The sequence below is a fragment of the Nyctereutes procyonoides genome, unplaced genomic scaffold (assembly GCF_905146905.1).
Source record: "Nyctereutes procyonoides isolate TBG_1078 unplaced genomic scaffold, NYPRO_anot_genome, whole genome shotgun sequence".
NCBI lineage: Eukaryota > Metazoa > Chordata > Mammalia > Carnivora > Canidae > Nyctereutes > Nyctereutes procyonoides.
Window position 1 is genome coordinate 7,146,655 of NW_026575041.1, and position 20,001 is coordinate 7,166,655.

Genomic DNA, 20,001 nt, shown 5'->3' on the forward strand with positions numbered 1-20,001 from the left:
GAATACTTAGTGATCTCACCCAAAGTTATACCTGCCTCCATGAAAGGCTGTACAGTTTCATCGGGGATTAACAATGCATGGACAGTTATATGCCGATCATAAATTAGCTTTGTGGCCACATAACAAACAATACAACCCAGTGTAGCTTCGAGAGGACCATTTATTATATTGCTATAAACAGAGCTATATAAAAAGAATTATTCCTAAGACCCTGCGCATCTGTGTTTGCAATCATGTCTTAACACAAGTTTTGCAGACAAGGACAAAAGTCCAATTTAGACAGCGAACTGAACATCAGTTCTCCTTTCGATGGGGCAAGGTAGTTCAGAGCACTCCAAAGGTACAAATGCTACACAGATCTCATTTTTGCCAAAAGGCCTCGACCATTTTTCCTGATCACAAGAAGGATCATAACATAACATGCCAAATAATGAGGTAATTTGAGTCGCACTTTGTTTAAATAGTGTGGTGTGGTAAAGAAAGTGATTTAAGTAAAAAAAAAAAAAATAAAGCTGGAGATGAGATGTCGCTACTTTTTAGCTGTGTGTCCTGGGGTGGGGATTATGTAAACATTTTCACATTTGCCTAAGCTTCTTTATCAATTTATTTCTTTTCATTTGTGTGCTTGCTGTCTCCCTTCCCTTCCTCCCTCAGTGGAACTCAACAAAGGAGACTTTCTTATCTCTTTGGATCTCTGATTAGAAGAGTGTCTAGTACATAGCAGGTGTTCAGAAGTATTCATCGATTGAAGTACTATGTACATCTGTAAAATAGAGGTGATACCTTTCTCACAGGGTCTTCATGTGGATTTAAACAGTGGACACTGTTGAAATGAGATCTGAGAAGTGAACACACCGACCATATACCAGTACTGTGCTAGGTGATTCACACCTGTTCTCATTTAGCCCTCGCCTGGGGAGGGTCTACAGATCATCAAGTGCTTATGAACAGAAGGGTGTCATTGTGCTTATACTCTGAATGTTATATGTGTAAGCCTTCTATATATGCACTGAGCATGACAATGAAGAACAGATTCAATTATGTGTTCTTTCATGTATTCATTATCCATTCATCAATATTTATGCAGCTGCCACGGGCCAGGCCTGTGCTGAGTCCTGGGCATGCAGAGTGAACAGACACTGTCCTCGTAGAGCTCACTGTCTAAAAGAGAATCTGGCCAGAATGGCAAGTGGGGATCAGGTCACAGAGAACCCTAAATACTACGCTGCGTTCAGGCTTCATCCTGATGAATGGGTGAAACCAGAGGGTTTGACAGCTGGGACCTGAGTCCTTTTTTTTTTTTTTTTTAAGAGGTAGGGGAGAGGGAGAGAGCGAGGGAGAGAGAGAGAATCCCAAGCAGCCCAAGCAGGCTCTCTGAGCAGGGAAGTCTGACGTGGGGTTCCATCTCATGACCCTAAGATCACGACCTGAGCTGAAATCAACAGTCAGACGCTTAACTGACTCAGCCACCCAGGTGCCCCTGGATGTGAGTCTTGTAAGCCTCATCCCTGTAGGTCTCACCTAGGTACACTGTTCCCTATGGCCTTGCCTCTAGGAATGACTACTGTAAACATGAAAGATGAGATTTCAATCTATTATTCTAATTTACATGGTTACAGGACAATATTTTGACTTTGAAGGCACTCACATGGAAGGAATGATGTGAAGATTGATTTCTGAATCTTTTGCCAATCTAAAAGTACAGGTGTTCAAGGATGGAGTTCAGGGGAAGAAGCAAAACACTCAGAGATCTGAGTAATCCCATCGCTGCATGACTGAGAACAGGGTCAGATCACTGACAGGAATGAACGGCAAACATGTTAGAGTGAAAAGCTCTTTCTTCCAGCTACATCATGCCTTCCTCCTCACACTTACCAATAGAACAGTCATGTCCTGTCCAGTTTGGGTCACAGCTGCAGAGGCCGGTGTCTGGGAGGAAGGTTCCATGGCCCGAACACTGGTCCAAACACGTGGCCCTGGGCGTCTCACAGTTGGTGCCTCCCCATCCCACGGAGCAGTGGCACTCGCCTCTCACGCAGACACCACGGCCTGAACAGGTGGGGTCCATGCAGTCCACTGTGATCAGAGCAGAGAGGTAAGCATCTGACCGGCAAAGGAGAGGCTTCTGTAAGTGAACTACACACTCTGTATGGAGGGACTTCAAGCTGGTAAGAGGACACAGGTTTCCTGTGGAGAGGCCACTTGACATAGTAAAGAGAAAGAATCAACAAATGGTTGCCCCGGGTTCCTGGCTCTATAGGTAGTTGACTGTTGACCTATCAGAGGTCCAGTTCCCTTACCTGTAAAATGTGCATACATATTCCTACTTCTAGCTTTGTTGGGGTGATGGAATAAGAAATACATATCAAGGGGCACCTGGCTGGCTCAGTCAGTAGAGCATGTGACTCTTGATCTCAATGTTGTGAGCTCAAGCCCCATGCTGGGTGTGGAGCCCACTTTAAAAAAAAAAAATATATATATATATATATATATATATATATATATATATATATATATATCAAGTGTTAGAGTAGTACTCAGTGGCTGCTACATCTGTAATAACTGCACCAGTTAGCGGACAAGACTTCATCTTTTTCCCTCTGTGCATCCCGCTCCTGGAACAGTGCTCAGTGCATAGGAGGTACTCCAGAAATCTTTGTTGAATAAACTATTATTGTTTACCACTTCATAATACAGTCTCATCTTGAATGTGGGACTAAAAAGGGATTCTTTAATTTAAAAGAGAATTTATTTTGCATTTAAGTTTGCATTAAATTAGATTTTATCACCTTCTTAAACTTCTTGTGATTGACACAAAGGTTCAAACCTCACTTCCCAGAGGGCAGACATTTCAATGACTGTTCAAAATTATACGCAGTGGCTTTGCACAGCTTCTCCTCATGTAGGGGGTAAACTAGATAGTTGTAGCAAACAGCCAAGCAACCCCAGCAGGGCTCCTGGAGCCCAAGGTCAAAGTGGTGTCAAGAGACTAACCCAGAGATAGAGAAAGGAGAGTAAGATTGTGGGTTACCTGCTCTGTGCTTGCACTGTAAGAAGTGCTTTACGTATATCATCAGATTCAGTTTCTTCCATCACCCAGTATAGTACGGAGGAGGAAATTAAGGCTCAGAGAGGTAAATAATTTATGCCAGATCATACAGTCAAGCCTGCCAGAGAGGAATCTGAAGGCAGGTCTGTCTGATTTCAAAGCCAACACTTGTTTTTACCAGGGCTGATTTTCTTAAATCAAAGCGTTGTTTACAGGGCTGCACAAAATTAACAAGAGACCTCTAATCTTCATAAAGCACTGCACAGAGAAAGCAGAAGGAGAGCACTGAGGGCCAACTTATAACCTGGCTCCAGTTCACACGGAAAGTGCAAAAGGCACAGAAGGAAGACAAGAGTTGGCAAAGGCCAGTCCAACTCTACCCAAAAGTTGTGAGATCTTTTATTTCAGGAAGGCAGAGGATTCCTGTTCCTCTTGCAATTGTAGGGGAAAGTGGTGTCCTGGTAGGGCTATAACATGCAGCAGTTGGAAAAAAAGAGAGTGCTGCAGAGAGTGTGGTCACCCTCCTTCCTCAGGAGGAAGCCCTGTGCTCCACAGGATGGAACTTGGCATCTGATCTCTGAGGTCCTAGGTTCAAGGGTCACGGGCCAAAAGGCACTAGTTCTGTGACCACTGCCAAGTCGGGTACCTCCTCCCTACTTCCCGGGTCAAAATCATTTACCTTTCAGTTGCTAATGAGGACACTGAGGACTTGAAAGGACTGTGTGAGCTATAAACCTGAGCTATAAACCCTTGCAAAGAAGTTACTTTTCTATCCTATCAGGACATTTGGCGGTGTGACTTGGGCAAACTGGTCAGAGGTGCTCTTACTTTATTTATAATTCAGACATGCTTTTACTTCATCAAGTAATTAAATTTTATAAGCCCATATATTTGACTTTTGCAGAAAATATGGGGAAATCCAGGCTGGGTGTGTTAAAATCATAGTCACAAAGGGACAGAGACTATACAAATGGCCACATTCTGGGAACAGGACTCCTGTCTGAGGGCCAGCTTATCAAGACAGCTCTTTCACTTTTTGGGTTTTGAAAAGGAGTTCAACTTAATGACCTAAATGAGAAATCTGAAGGTTGGAAATCAGGAGCAAAGACTTGTTAACAACTGAATCATGGGAACAAGGAGAGTAACAGGTAGTATTAATGTAGTCCCTCTTCTGGGCCATATTTTGCTATCCAACCATTTATATACATAGTCTCATTTAACTCTAGCAATGATTCTTCGGGGTAGATACCCTTACTGTCCTTATTTCACAGGTGAGAAAATTAAAGCCCAGAGAGGTTAAATAACTTGCCCAAGATCACACAGGGGTAAGCGGAGACATTTAAATTTGAATCACTTTTTCCTGGTACACATCTCTTGCTAATTCTTCTGTAATCCTACTGGTTCAAAAATACACACATACATATATACAGATGTAAGTGGTGAAAAAATAGAAATAAAGGCCAAACAAAGCAAGAAAGAAATGGAACAAAATGGAGAATTAATAAAGCCAAACGAAGGCAAAGAATCTTCTCTCACAGCCTCTGGACACCACTTAACAGTGGTTAAAGCATGACCCGTTGAAGTTCCTGGTAATTAAAAATAATAAAAACAATAATAGTGATATATCTTCATGACCGGCCTTATATCTCAGAACCTCAGAAGGATTATTCTGGCCCATTAGGCTACTATGATAATTCCCCAGGTCCAGAGAGCTTTCCAACTTGACAGGAAACGACTCAGCAGTTCCTGTTCTGAGGCCCGTAAAAGTATTTCCCGTGCTGGGAGCGCCTGGGCCCAGGCTTGGGGTGGAAGCTGTCTCTGAGGCGCCCTCGAGGTTGAATCTATAAATCTGCACTGTTAGCGAGCAAGGCGAGGGGGTGCCAAGTCTAGCAAGAGGCCCTTGGCGTCACAGTCCTGTTCCTCAGACACAATCAGTCTGAGAGGGACCCCGGAACCAGCAAAGTGAATCCCACACCTTTCAGAAGACGGCGGGGCTGGGAAGGAAGACCAGAAGGGACTGAGGACAGGAACCCCTCCAGCACCCGAAGCTTCTGAAGGCTCATTTGGCCACGTGGCTATGGATTGTGAGGGAAGACTCAAGGAGGACCCCACCTCAAGGGGGGGCAGCTGGGCTCAACGGGCTGAGGGAGCTTCCTGCAGGGACGACGCTGTCCCTGCTGACCCGATTCATCCTGCCGTTATCTAGGGCACCGTGACGCCCTGCTAGAGATGTCCTCCTCCGTCACCTTGGATCTGCCCTCACTTCTGGGGCCTCTGGGTTGACGGGAACTGCAGGATGGGATGGAAGCTGTCTTCTTTCTAGCATAGTAAGACTGTTTCAGGAATGACATTTCTTTCCCTGGGATCCGTGGGTCACGTGGGGAGACCCAGCTGCCCTATGGGGGGAGGGAGAGTTCTATGCTGAAAGGAGTCAGGGAGAAGCTGCCAGGGAAGTGGGCTGAACTCTGCGCAGAGACCGTCTAACTTAGTTTCTGCTTAGAAGACAGGCCAGTTACCTTTTTTCCCTCTACAGAGCTGGCCGCTCAAGCCAAGATATCTTTCTTTTTTTTTTTTTTTTAAGATTTTATTTATTTATTCATGAGACACACACACGCACACACACACACACACACACACACAGAGAGAGAGAGAGAGAGAGAGAGAGAGAGAGAGAGGAAGAGACACAGGCAGAGGGAGAAGCAGGCTCCATGCAGGGAGCCCGACGTGGGACTCGATCCCGGGTCTCCAGGATCACACCCTGGGCCGAAGGCAGCACTATACTGCCGAGCCACACCCGGGCTGCCCAAGCCAAGATATCTTGCAGAAGCTTAGCTCACTGACAAACTGAGGAGATCCGCATGGCCAAGCTGCAAACATAACTCTTTCCCAAAACTGTTCCCTGCCTCAGTGGCCACACAAGCTCTTGAGATGCTCTTCAGGACCAAAACACAGTGTCGCTTTGCTCTGCAAAAGGTAGAAGGTGTTCTCTTCTGTCCCTCTCCGAACTCCCTCCAAGCGTCCTGTTGGCACAGTTCAGGCTTTCAAAAAATATGGGGCAATAAACTTCAGAAGAAGAAAAGGGAGAGAAAGGGGAAAAAACCCAAGCTTGTTAGCTGATATTTTATAAACATGGTGAAACCCTTCAGAATAGAGCTGAGGGAGGGGGAGAGAGAGGAGTGGGGAAGGCCCTAAGAAGCCCCCTTACAAACACAAGGACTATGCAATGACGCTTCACCAGGGAAACAGAAATAATAAGAGGAATCAGTACCAGATGGCTCTCCTCAGAAAAGAGCAGCAAAAACATTGCTTTTCAAGCAGATAACGTAAATCAGTGCGCTAAACAACTCCCCCCCCCCTTTGTAAGTAACCCTGCCTGCTGGGGCGCTGTGCAGAAGGGACAAGGTACCCTTCCCTGCCCACATGACACCGTAGGGTTTGGGGTGGCATGGCCCCATTGTTTCCAGAAGAATCTTCTTTTTGTCTTTGTCTTCTTCTCAGAGTCTTCGCCTCAACTGACTAAAATGAAAGGGAGCACAGATGTGAAGGTCACAAAGCCGAGTTCCTTTCTTCTGGAGACTGGCGCTTCTCTTCTCTCAGCCCAAAGTAATCCCCCTTGAAGTTAATAGGTCTGAATCAGAACCTCCAGGCGCACTTGGGGTTTACTGGCAGCCTGTCTCCGAGAGGCGCTGCTTCTCAGAGGCTAATCCCTTCCTGTTCCCCACTCTTTTAAAGTGGGCCCGTTATATTGCCTCTCCTTTTTCTTTCATTTTTTTAGAGAAATGATACCTTGAGAGGGGCCTAAGTGTTAAATCCCAAATGGGTTAGAAGGCTAGCTCTCCTTGGAGCCTCTTCCATCCACCGCGAAGACTCCCATGCCCTAGATGGTAGGGAGTGGGAGGGAAGCCTATTAGCATTGTCTTCCAGTTTCAACAGCCATATCCACCTGTTTCCAAAGACATTGGATAAAATGAGTGGAGTGAAACAGGAAATGCGCTTCAATTGTCCCCAGAATAATACTAATAATATAAGACCTAACATTTATGGGGCATTTATTATGTGTCAGACACTGAGCTAAGCACTTTACATGGGTCATTTAATTCAATCCTTATGATGGCCCTTGGAGGAAGGAATTCCCATTTTATTGATGAGGGAAGTGAGGCTATTAGTGGTACAACAAGGACTCAAACCTACATCTGACCCAGAGAATGCACTCTTAAAAGCCACTCGATATTGCTTGTGAACAAGACCTCATTCATCGACAAATCCCATGCAGGCAAGAAAGGGTTCTGAGGTAAGAAGACTTGGGTTGGGTCCCATTCCTGCTGTTAGCTAGCTCCATGACCACCAGCGTGCCGCTGGTTAACTCCATGACCACAGGCCTGACACTGGTGAGGTCCGTGACCCTGGCTGTGTCACTGGTCAGCTCCATGTCCATAGACATGCCACTGGTCAGCTCTATTACCCTGGCCCTGCCACTGGTCAGCTCCATGACCATAGGCCCACCACTGGTCAGCTCCATGTCCATGGGCCTGCCACTGATCAGCTCCATGACCTTGGCCCTGCCACTAGTTACCTACATGCTCATGGCCCTGCCATGGTCAGCTCCATATACATGGGCCCGCCGCTGGTCAGCTCCATGACTGTGGTCCTGCTACGGTCAGCTCCATAACCCTGGCTGTGTCACTGGTCAGCTCTATGACCATGGGCCACCACTGGTCAGCTCCATGATCACAGGCTCACCACTGCCTATCCTCAGGCCACAGAAATGCTCACTTACCTCACCAGGTTAGATTGCCTAGGAAAGAACTGGCATGCTGCTAAAGTGGCAGCTCACTTTCTAGCCTCCACTAGACAGACATAGTTTACTTTATGAAGGAGAGAGACACACTCACAAGCACCTATGGGCTATACATACACATTCACACACATACACACCCCTGTGCTAACAGAAGGCAGAGTGTGAGGGTCTGTAACAGACTCATACTTGAGACATGGAGAGCATATGAACGAAGAGACAAGAGAAAGATCCTGGGCTGTGGGACCAGAAACAGTGGGCTCAGCCCCAGCTCTGATGCCTCAAGCTGTATGACCCTGGGCAGGTCATCTGACTCTCTGAGTCCAAGTTCCCCTAAAATAAAACCGAGATAATTACCTCACCCTACTGGGTTTGAGGTGAAATGATCTAAGGCTTCTAGGACAGAGACCCTGTAGACAGTAAGTACTCCCTGTATGACGCTTCTCTTTCCTTCACCAACTAGGAATCCCAATTTGCCTGGCCTCTTCTGTTAATGATTGCTGCTGCTGGGTGGCTGGCTCCGGGTGGAGCTTCCACTGGCTTCCTGGAGGCACTCCTGGCAGCTGAGAGCAGGCCCGTCCCAGAGCCGGCTGCTGGAGCTGCCCGCCAGCGTCCTACCTTCCTCACAGCTCTCGCCCTTATAGCCGGGGTTGCAGATGCACGTGCCCATGATGCAGGTGCCATGGTTGCTGCAGGCCACGTCGATGCACTGGCTGGTGGGCACATCACACTCGGCGCCCTTCCATCCGCTGTGGCACAGGCATCGGCCCTTCATGTACTGGCCATTTCCGCTACAGAGTACGGGGCAGGAGGCTGCGGAGATGGAGCATGGAGAAGTCTGGCATGAATGAATGCCTAGCACATCCCACTTGCCTTTGTCTCTTTCTCCCTTTGGCCTACAGGCTAGACCAAGAGCCTCAAGTGCTTTGCCACAATACCCATGTGTATCCATCCGTCTGTGTCTCTTGCTGTACTTCATTTCAGTTTATTTTTTAAAAGATTTTATTTATTTATTCATGACAGACACATACAGAGGGAGGCAGAGACACAGGCAGAGGGAGAAGCAGGCTCCCTGAAGAAAGCCTGATGCAGGACTCAATCCCAGGACCCCGGGATCACGACCTGAGCCAAAGGCAGATGCTCAACCGCTGAGCCACCGAGGCGTCCCTTCATTCCAGTTTAAGCACATCTGGAATTGTAGGCTAGGGTGTGCAGTGCAGGGCCTGGTGGATCTAGTGCCCACTAAAGGCTGCTTTCCTCTGTTCCCCTCATACTAACGGGTGCAGCACGGCAGGGGCCAGGACCCTTATGCAGGAAGCTTCCATCTGTTCCTTGGTCTTATTGGAAAAGACGACGGGTGGGCCTTTTGCCTGCCCCCATCTCTCCTCCAGCACTCTCCTAACGGCATTCCATTTTGCTCACCGTACCCCATCTGCAGCACCACCTACTGTCTCTCTAACCCAGCGAATCTCGGCTTTTTCTTACATTTCAGGTTCTACTCGAGCTCCATGCACTACTGCCCTCGTAAGAGAATAGCTGAGCCCAACCTGGCTCTTTAAAGTATTAACTTTCCATTCTGTGCCGTAGCATAAAGTGTTTTGTGGTCATCTGCATGAAGGACACTATATAAAAATAAATTATATTGCATTGTGCCGCAAGTAGCTACCAGCCTTACCGAGATACAGTAAGGCTGTTTTATACACGACTCTCAAGTTTAAGTGTGTATGGGATGAGACAGTAATTCTTGTGAGAAGGAATGACTTATCTCTTTTCTCTGCACCACCTTCCCGGGCCCCCACCTGACTTCTTTCCTTTTGAAGGCACTCAGCAGGTAATCACTGTGGCTCCCTAGGGCTGCAGCTCTGCTGTCTCACACTGACTCTCTTCCACAATAGGAAAAACAAGCAGAATCCCCCAAACAGTATCAGATCATGGCGTTTGCTCGGCACTCTGAAAAACCATCCCCGCCTTCCACTGATGAACAGTAATTCAAGTGTCGGGTCTGGATTCCAGTGTCACCCCATCCAGGGAGCCTTTCCTAGCCCTCATCATGTCCGAGCTAAGATAGCCTCTCTCTTCTACTCTGATGAGAGCTGCCTGAATTCAACCTTGCTGCAGCGTGTTCCACTTGCTAATGACTGCTTAGTCATCATCTACGTACTTGTTGGGTCTCGCCACCAGACTGGGCCTTGGCCTTGCTCAGTGCTCTAACCCTAACCCCTAGCTCAGGAATGAGTCCTAAAGGGCACTAAGCAAATACTTACTGAATGAGTGAAGAGGTGGGAAGACCAAAGGGAGGGGCCATTTCAGTTTCCCAAGTGGAGTGCCAGAGCCTCAGGACTACAAAGCTCCCTTGGCCTTTGCCCTGTTAACTCCTCCAAGGACAGAAATGAAGGCCGAATGCACAGGGTACCGCAAGGGTAGCCTTTAAGCCATCTCAGGAGAGGCTATCGTTTGTGCTGTCTGTGCCCAAATATGAGGCAACATTAGGGTCCTGTGTAGAGCAAAGCAGCCTGCCCTCTCAAACCCCACCCTTGGTGGTCTCAGCAAAGATCATGGCAATAGTGGAGCGTAATGCAGGCCTTGCTCCAAGGCCAGAGAGACCACACCTGTGAAGTGAATGGCGAAGCCCCTTGGCTCATTTTGCTCACCGTACCCCATTGAAGTCAATTATACTTCAATGATCAAAAAACAAAAAGAGGGGGCAGCCTGGGTGGCTCAGTGGTTTAGCATCGCCTTCAGCCCAGGGTGTGATCCTGGAGACCTGGGATCGAGTCCCATGTCAGGCACCCTGTATGGAGCCTGCTTCTCCCTCTGCCTGTGTCTCTGCCTCTCTGTGTCTCTCATGAATGAATAAATTAAATCTTAAAAAAAAGAAACAAAACGAAAAGAGGGGTGCCTGGGTGGCTAAGTTGGTTAAGCGTCTGTCTTTGGCTCAGGTTGTGATCCCGGGGTTCTGGGAGGGAGCCTCATATTGGGCTCCTTGCTCACTGAGGAGCCTGCTTCTCTTTCTCCCTCTGCCACTCCTCCTGCTTGTGCTCTCTCATTGACTCACTGTTTCTCTCAAATAAATAAACAAATAAATAAGATCTTAAAACAAAACAATACCACCTCCCCCTCAATAAAAAAACCACCAAAAGCACTTGGCAAAGGCTAAGCACTCCTCAAAAGGGAAGCCAACTTTTTAAAAGAACTGCCACTGCCACTTCCCCTGCTCCTACAACAGACACGAGGTTCACCGTGGCTGTCCCTGTAACCTCCTGACCTCCTGGGTCATGCCCTTGTGGACAATGGGGCTGATACAGCCATGGCTCCACTGGCAGACACTCCCCCACCTCTTGGGGCTTCTAAAGAATGGCTCTGGGGTCCCTTCTCATGGGAGCCAGGAGGTAGCCTGAGAGGTCCGGCGCTCTCTGAGTAGAGAGCTGGGACATGAGTGATGCATGGGGCAGGGGAAGTGGGGATCACACATACATAGGCACAGGTCTTACCTCTGCCACAGTCGGGGCCCAGGAAGCCCAGGAAGCAGTGGCAGGTCCCAGAGATGCAGTCCCCGTTGCCATAGCAGTTGCTGGGACAGTTATCCACTGACTCTGGGGGAGGAGAGAGAGGAGGAGAGTTGAAAAGAAATCTTTACCCACCAGAAGGCCCAGGAATCCAACTTCAGATTAACCAGGGCCCGCACATTCCAGCTCTTCTGGCCTAGTCACTGAAAGGAACCAATAGAGTTAAAAATTATGTTATTTTTACTCTTCCTGCATCTCTGTTGACACTAAGAGATGTGTTCTGGAAAACGTCTGCCTGAACCAAGTTTTTGTATATCAAATTTGTATCTACAAATGCATTAGAAATTCTTCACCTAAAAACACTGGGGGGAAACTATATAAGCTGTTAACAGTGCTTATCTGTGGAGGCTGGGTTATCAGGCGAGTCTTATGGTCTTCTTTGCACTCTTCTGCACTTTACGTTTTTCTCATAATGGGCTGATATTCCATTAACTTGTTTTTTCTCATACAGCTACTAGCCATTTGCAGACCTCTCTTCTCCCAGCTCCAGTTTTTTGCCCACCATAGCCCACCAGGGCTAACCCAACGGCCTGGAGGTTGGCCTCCTGCCTCCTCTCATTCTCTCCACCCTGATTTGTCACCGCCCAGCAATGAGTCTGAGTGATGTCTTTCGAAACAGATTCCATCTTGTCATTCTCCTGCTTCGATGGCTCCCCATTTACTAAGATGAAAAAATCCAAGCTCTTTCAAATGGCACAGGAGTTTTCTTTCACATTCCCTTTGCGTCCCTGCACCCCCGGAATAGGCAGTCATGCCCATCTTTTGCAGGGATGTGATTTTCTGAGACTCTTCCTATTACTTTTGGTATATTCTGTGTGACCCCACAAGGAAATGCAGAGTTCATTTAAGAAAGACTTTAGCCAAAACAAAACAAAAAACCAACCAAACAAAACAACAACAAAACAAAAAATAAAAAACAAAAGTCAATGTTTTGTAGATTCCGGTAGTAAACATGTTATCTGGAAAATTTGTTTATTTGGAACAGCCTGTTTCTCAATAATGCTGGATGTGGAATAAAGGAAAGAAGCCACTATATACTGAATTCTTTCTTTGTATCATGTGCTTCCACAAAGTTTATCTCACTTCACTGTCAACAAAGATCTGCAAGTGTGCATTGTTATTCCTGTTTTAAAAAGAAAAAGAAAAAAAGAGGAGGTTCAGAGAAGGATGAAGTAGCCTGCTGAGAACCACTAAGACATGAGTCCTGGAGGCAGGATTTGAACCCAGGACCCCAGGACTGATCTTCTTCAGTGATACTGTACTATCTGGGCCCTGAAGGAGCTCATTCCACAGCAGAAGCCTGGAGAAGGAACAAGGTGCTAGATCTATGGCACAGTGAGGCCAGTCCTGAAGACAGCAAAGGACCCAGGTGTAAGGCAGAAAATTCTTAGGCTCTCAAGGCTGAAAGGGAGCCAGGAGGCTAGCCTAATGCTTTCTCACTTAATAGTGAGGGAAATAGAGACCCAGAGGAAGGGCAGTGACTCACCCAAGGTCTCGGAGTGAGTTAACAGAGTCAGAATTGAAAGCAGAGGCAGGGTGAGTAAGGTGGGACAGTTAAGGATTCAACCTGCTGTCTTAGCTCCCAACCACAAGTCATGAAACCAAGACTAAGGTCTCTGCTAAATGAGATATTACCATCTACGACATGAGTCTTGCCCACAGGAAACGTGCAGACTCATTGGGAGAATGAGATGACAGCTGTCACCCAGGCATCAGCACAGGGCGTGGAAGAAGCTTTGCCTGGAGGTCAAGAGATCTGGTTCTGGGGCCCCTTCTTCTAGTATCATGCTGGGGTGGGGGTTGCCTAAAGCAACTTCCTGCCCCTCTCTGAGCCTTACCTCCTTCAGATGTGAAATGAAGGTAATGGCAGAGATGATCCCTAGGACTGCTTCCTGTTCTAAAGTTTTTTGAGTCTACAATTAATTGAGCAGTTGTACTAAAAAGGTGTCCAGACAAGGAAGGGCACTGAGCCTTAAAAGCAACAAAGCACTTATGGCCGATGCAGTGGCAGCTGATATGGGACAAAACCAGTAGAGAAAAGGCTTCTCAGAGAAGGTGGGCTTGAGGAATGGCTTGGGTATGGATGGATAAGGGAAAAGACGGAGGGGTAGTGAGGAATTCACAGCGTCGTGCATTTCCCTAGAGTCCTTTCCCCACCATCTGCCATTATTAACTTGGAAACTACTTAAAAAGAGTTCAAGAGTTCAAACTCTTGTGTGGTTCCTTTTGTGAAAGGATGGGAGATTCTACTCACTCCATGTTGTCCCTCTGCTAACAAGAACTGCGCTTTCCGTTAATATAGAGTTAAGACAAGAGGGTCCAAGCCAGCAGGTGCTCTCAACACAGCGCTAAGCAGTCAGGGTCTCGGCAGAGCAGGGCTCACCAGCCAGCGCTCTGAGCGCCTCTGCTCTCCACGGGCTTTGCCTGAAGAATCCATGTTCCTACTGCCTTTAAGTCATAAGTGTCTTTATAGAGAACGCCTTCGGAGGTTTCATTCTGAATATGATTTGTAAAATAAGAATTTTGAGGGTCCCCTGGGTGGTTCAGTTGGTTAAGCATCTGACTCTTAATCTCAGTTCAGGTCTTGATCTTGGGGCCATGAGTTCAAGCCCTGCATTGGGCTCCACACTGGGAGTGGAATCTACTTTTTTTTTTTTTTTTTTTAAGAACCTTGAGTGAAGTTTAAGGCAAGATTATTTTCACTTTAAGCTATTGGCTGTTGGTCCAGTTGGGGAGGGCGGGGTCCACCTGCAGCACTGCAGAAGGGGTAGAGGGCCGAGGCAGGAGGCCTGGCTGCCAGGTCCTGTTCTGCTACTGCATGGCTGTGGGACCTTGGCCTTGTCAACTAATCTTCCTGCACCTGTTTCCTCATTTTTGCACTTGCTCCTCCTTTGGTTCCCTGCATGGCAACTTCTCGTCCTTTCAAATCCAGCTCAAATGTCACCTCCTCTGACAAGCCTTCCTGACTTCTTAAACAGGCTAAATTAATCCCAGGACTTTGTCCCTCCTCATTCTATGAAAGTCTACATGTAGTCTACATTGCTGCTATCACCGAGAGCATTCAACCAGATGATCTCAGAGATTTCACCCAGATCTAAAACTCTCTGGTTCAGTCCTTCTCCAACCCAAGGGTATAAAATATGTCTCTTAATAAATTACCATAGTTACCAGTTGCATTTTTAACAGGATCAATGGATCAATTGCAGATAAGTGTTACACACTGTCTAGATTTTGATTTATGATGTATGCAAGATACAAACCTGTTAATCATCTGCCAAAAAAGCCTTCACCAGTGAAACAGTGAGGAAAATACATTTTCTGTGACTGGGTGTAGTATTGTTTGCTAAATGTGACAGACTAGCAGCCTGTTTGCTTCAAAACTTGCCCCAGGCTGTTGGTGTCAGAGAAGGCTGTTGGTTTAGGAGACATGGAATAATTTTATGATAGCAACAAGGAAGTAGAAGGAAGACATTTAGAGAATATTTCTTCTGGATGAAATGTTTATGTCTATAGTTTTCCTTCCCTTTGGAAGGCTTTCAAGTACTTGGGGTCCACTTGGGACCGCATGGATAATGAGTCTCTGACTAACCAGGTATCTCTATACTAAATGCTAGTGCAGAAGTGACACTTAGTGACTTGGGAGAAGTGTGAACTTTATTGCCTAAATGTTATGTTTCCAATTAGTGTTTGGTGAATTTCTTCCCCCTATCGTTCCTTCCTGCTCTGCTGTCTTTCAGACTGCAGCTGCCTTCATTTAGCAGAAGGTGTATCTTTAGACTGCTCAGACCTGAGCGGTTTCAGCTGCCTATGAATTACTGATTTTCATAATCAGGTATATGGTATGTTGGTGAATGAGTGGCGGGGGTGGGGGTGGGGCTCTTGCCCTAGCTTTTGTTCTCTATCACAACAGTGGGTCCTGCTAGGAGATTTAATTTTCAGGAACTTGTTTTTCCTTCCGTCAATATTGTAATGCAGAGCTTAAATGTTTCCTTAGCTCATTCTCTGGATATGTGTTGGGAGTGGGCGTGTTCTCTGGATGTGGTACAAAATATCGTTCGACATACAAAGGGGTATCTGCAGAAGGAGAAGACAATGCTTCTTCCTAGAGGAGACGAGGAAATCACCGATGCCTCAGTGAACCCGTTACGGTGCCTTATTGTGTCTGCTCGCTACCCTTTCCCAGACACACATCACCAGCATCACTGTGTCAAGGTGAGAAAGGATCACAATTGATAAATACATCCTTCCTTTTACCTTTTGCTTTTCTTTTTTGAAATCCCAAAGCCTCACTTTGTAGGAAACCAGGAGAGATCACAGAGGAAATCCTGCCCGGAGGAGAGAACTACTGTTTCACAGGGGCGCTCACACTAGAAGAGGAAAGGAGGCTCTTCTCCTTTACTGGCTCACCATGATGTGAGTGCACCTGCTTCATGCCCTGGTCTGGGCAGGTACACCTCCGTGGTCATGGAAGCCTGCTGATGGATTCTAGCACCAAGGACAGAAGGAATCAGCTGTGAGTGAGGCCAGAGCTCACTAGTCATTTTCCATCTCTCTTCTCCACTCATCCAGCATAGATCCCTACCTCCCAGCGCCTCCTCTAGCTCTCGCTCCTGATGCATCCCAGCCAATAGAGGCAACTCTTTCCACTGCTTCCCTTGTCGCTCTTTAAGTTGTAAATGTGGATGTCAGTAACTCTTTCAGAGCAGCAGAGGAGCAGCCGATTGAGGAACCAAGGTCTACCTACTGCGCAGCAGAGACCCACTCTCTGGTGCTTCCTTTTGGCTTCTCTGTAGGATGGATGGTAATGCTTCATGCAAGAGGAAGGAACTTGGGCTCAGGGACTGCCAATCACACGACTGGATGTATATTACCTTGAAGGCAGCTAGTGAAATGCATACTTTAGGGTACATCTGTTACATCTTCTTTGATCCTGAGAGGGGATTGGGTTTGTTATTGGCAATGAGGAAAAGAGAGGAAGACAAACTAGATGCCATAGCTGGGGTTTAATTCTCCAGCAGCTCAAGGTTGAGAGAAGACTCTAATAGACACCTTCTCCTTCCCTCAAATGGAAACGTGAAAGGTATACCATTTAGTTGTATTTATTCTTCACAACAATTATGAGAAGTAGGCACCTTTGCCTTCATTTCATACATTTACAGTTGTCAGCTGGAGATTGCAAGCTGAAGTCACTTTCTCAAGGTCACACAGCGAAAAGGGCAAATCTAGGTGAAGCAAGAACTTGCTAGGTGAAGCAAGTTCTTTCTCAAGTCAAAGAAGCCGAAGTTTGTGGCATATAGCCTGAACCAGAGTATGGGCTCTGGAGCCAGGATGCCTCCCGCCAGCTATGTGCCTCATGACAAGTCATCTAAATACTGGTTTCCCTATCTGTGAAATGGGGTTAATAATAGCACCCACCTAAGAGAGTCATTTTGAAGAGCTAAGAGTGTAACACTGCACATATAAAGAGGTTTGTTCAGGTCTTGGCAGAGTTGGAATCTTGGTTTTAAGGAAGGCATATATGACCATATGCCTTTCATTTGTGAACCAAGGCAACATACTAACTTGGTCTAATGAATCCAAATAAGGCCATGTGGGCTTTTGGGGGTAAACACACACACATATATACACATAAAGCACACAGAAACTCCCCATGGTAAAACAGGAAAGCAAACAAGCAGTATGCTGAATGTGAAGAAGGCAGGGTGTTTGAGTACATTTCCTCCTGGGAAAGAGCACTATCAAAACAAATTAAACCTGTTGTCTCCCAGAAGTCCAAACACAGGTGGATTTATGCCAACATCTGAAAGAACTTTTCTCTCTCTGCACTTTAGATTGGCACTGGGAGGGTGCCAGGTCCTGGAAAGCAGTTCCATGGCCTGTGAGATACCAGTCCCTGTAGGTACCCCAGCTCTCTGCGCAGATGATGGGATTCAAAGGCCTCCAGTCTGTAACAGTCTAGGTCAATGCAATGACAAAAATTTGACAGAGCCCCTGACAGCCTGGGCTTAAAGCCAGTTCTGCATTGGTATTTGAACTGGGAGATCTGTTTTCAATCATACCCAGAAGTTTGCCAACCACTATTAGGAGAAGCTCTAAGGAGGGGATCTAGGAAAAATGATTGTTCCCTTGATTGTATTACATTTTGGTTATTAATTATTTATTTGGGGGCAAACAGAATTTCACCAATAAGACTAGGAGCTCTTTGAAGACAAGCATTAAGTCTGATTCTCCAAAAATCTGGTGTATGCTACACACAAAGCAAGTGCTCAGTAATAGTTATTGTGTGGAGAAACTGAGCAGGAATACAAGGTGGAGGGGGGTGGGAATGAAGGAAAGAGGGTGTGATGCATGGCACAGAAGTTGGACTCCAGAGAATGCCTGGTGGCCAACAAAGCTACTGTTTCCTTGCCCTGTAGTTTCGATGTGCAATGTCTAAAATAAAGAGACTGATAAGAAGTGTAACTCTGTATTGTCCTCTCATACCCTATTTGGAGTTCAGTAGTTCACATCCAGGAGCCACATTTAAGAAATGAATCAGAGGAACTTGAGCATGTTCACTGGACAGTAAGAAGAGAAGGATAAGAGGATGTGAACACACATTTTGAAAAAAGAGTTCCTGGGTGGCTCCGTCAGTTAAGTATCTGATTTTGATCTTGGCTCAGGTCGTAATCTCAAAAGTTGTGGGATCGAGCCCCATGTCAGGTTCTGTGCTAGGTGCTAGGCATGGAGACTGCTTCAGAATCTCTCTCTCCTTCTTCCTCTGCCCCCTCCCACACTGCACTCCCTCCCCCTCTGACCCTCTCTCAAAAAAAAAAAAATCCTGAAGGAATCAAGAATTTAGCTTACTCGGGGGTACTGACCTCTGTCTAAAAATATCTGAGGAGCTATTATGTAAGATAAGGAGTGGACTTTTGTGGTCCTAAATTAAGTTGATTAGATCTAATAAGTAAGGACCGCTGTCCTTGGGAAACTGACTTAATTCCAAAGAAGAAAGAATTTTTAAGAGTCAGAGCAGGATACTATTTACTTTGTTGGATTGTATTCTCTTGATGTGTATGGATCTGTCCATATACTATAAACTTCTTGAGGGCAGGAAATGTGTCATTCATTTCTGATTCTTTAGTAAACAGTGCCCTTTTTGGCACATAGCAGGTCTTAAGCGAAAGTCTGTTGGCTGAATGACAAAATGAATGGACTGGGTGACCTGGAAGATCATACATTTTTAGTCACTGGCTGCATTCAAATTGATGACTGGCCGAGATACTGCAGGGGCATTAATGAGAAGCTTGTAAACCTGAAATCTTATCTTCTATGAGTCACGTGTGAGGGAACATGTCTGGACTGTATCAAGCAACCTGGGTTTTAGTTCTACTCTTGCCACCAGCCCGTTACAGGACATTGGCCAGATCCCTTCCTCTCTTAGGGTCTTTCTTTTCATTTACAGATTAGATTCACTGAGCGAACATTTACTGAGCATCCACCCTGGCTCAGGAAGTGTTCTAGTGAAGTGGATGGCTTGGCTGATTGTTTAGATCTAGCATCCTATGATCTGATGAATCAACCCAAATTGTCAGTTGTTAGAATACTATACAAACAGATGAAAAAGCAGAAAAAAATCATCATGTTTAGGGTTTGAGAGGGGAAAAGGAAGTGTGCTCAACTAAGGGCTAACTTTAACTTCTCACACCTCCCTTCTGTGGTCTCGGATCACTAGCACCTGTTATCATCATCTTGTGAGAGGCACTGTGGGGCAGAGTCCTCAGGACAAGGGGAGGGGCAGGCGGCTCACTGTTCTTCTCCTGTGAAGAGCCCTCCTTTTGTTCCAGGAGCTATGAGCAGCAGCTCTCACAGGTGCTAGAAGCCCCACTGAGGGCTCTGGTTCTGCTGCCTTGCCCGGAGAAGCTGCATATGCATCCCTTACCATGTCCCGTGAACACATGCCAGAGAGGCCACTGAGACATGACATGCTGGGTGATGAGGCTGACAAGTGCTGTGCTCTTCAAGAAGAGAAGTGGCTTCAAAGGAGAAGTGCATGTTCACATGTTTGGAAACACTTTCCCTTCCTTAGTGATCTATCCATCCTCCACTGACAACTCCTTCCCAGGGTAATGCTCAGCCCACAGGTCTAAGCAGCCAGGGCAAGTGGTCCAGACGACGCCACCTCCTCACTGGCCACAGCTGATCGGCCTGGGGTAAGCACCTGACCCAAACAGGCTCAGTACACAGGCTGACTGGCACTCTCTGATGTGGCCTGGTGCACAGAGGATGTGGGCCAATCAATCAGAGACCCACTCTCTAGCATTTGAACTAAAATGCACCCAGGGAATGTAGTGTCTGAAGTCTCCGTTTACTCATCTGTGAAATGAGAAAACCACTTGCCTTACACAATTGTTGCAAAGATTAAATAAAATTTCTACATATGTCTGAGTCTGTGTATACATGTGCATGTCTGTGTGTGTGTATGTGTGTGTGTGTGTGTATAGACAGGAACCTGGCACACAGAAGGTGTTCAGAAAATGTTGCTTTACTCCTGTCCTTAGTATAGTCTCAGTGATAACATTTTAGCCTCTGTCAGCTGAAGGGCTTGTTAA

The 20,001-nt window shown here is 46.5% G+C and overlaps 1 protein-coding gene across 9 annotated transcripts in view; it reads right to left on the minus strand.

Moving 5' to 3' along the window:
* The window catches only part of TENM4 (teneurin transmembrane protein 4), a 733,541-nt gene that overhangs the window by 140,775 nt on the left and 572,765 nt on the right, over nt 1–20,001 (minus strand). For all 9 annotated transcript variants that reach the window (XM_055320381.1, XM_055320386.1, XM_055320385.1 and 6 more), the window contains 3 exons: nt 11,336–11,437; nt 8,463–8,657; nt 1,876–2,076 (listed from right to left, as the gene is read on the minus strand). In XM_055320381.1, coding sequence (XP_055176356.1) covers nt 1,876–2,076; nt 8,463–8,657; nt 11,336–11,437 — 498 coding nt within the window. The remainder of the gene's footprint in view (nt 1–1,875; nt 2,077–8,462; nt 8,658–11,335; nt 11,438–20,001) is intronic.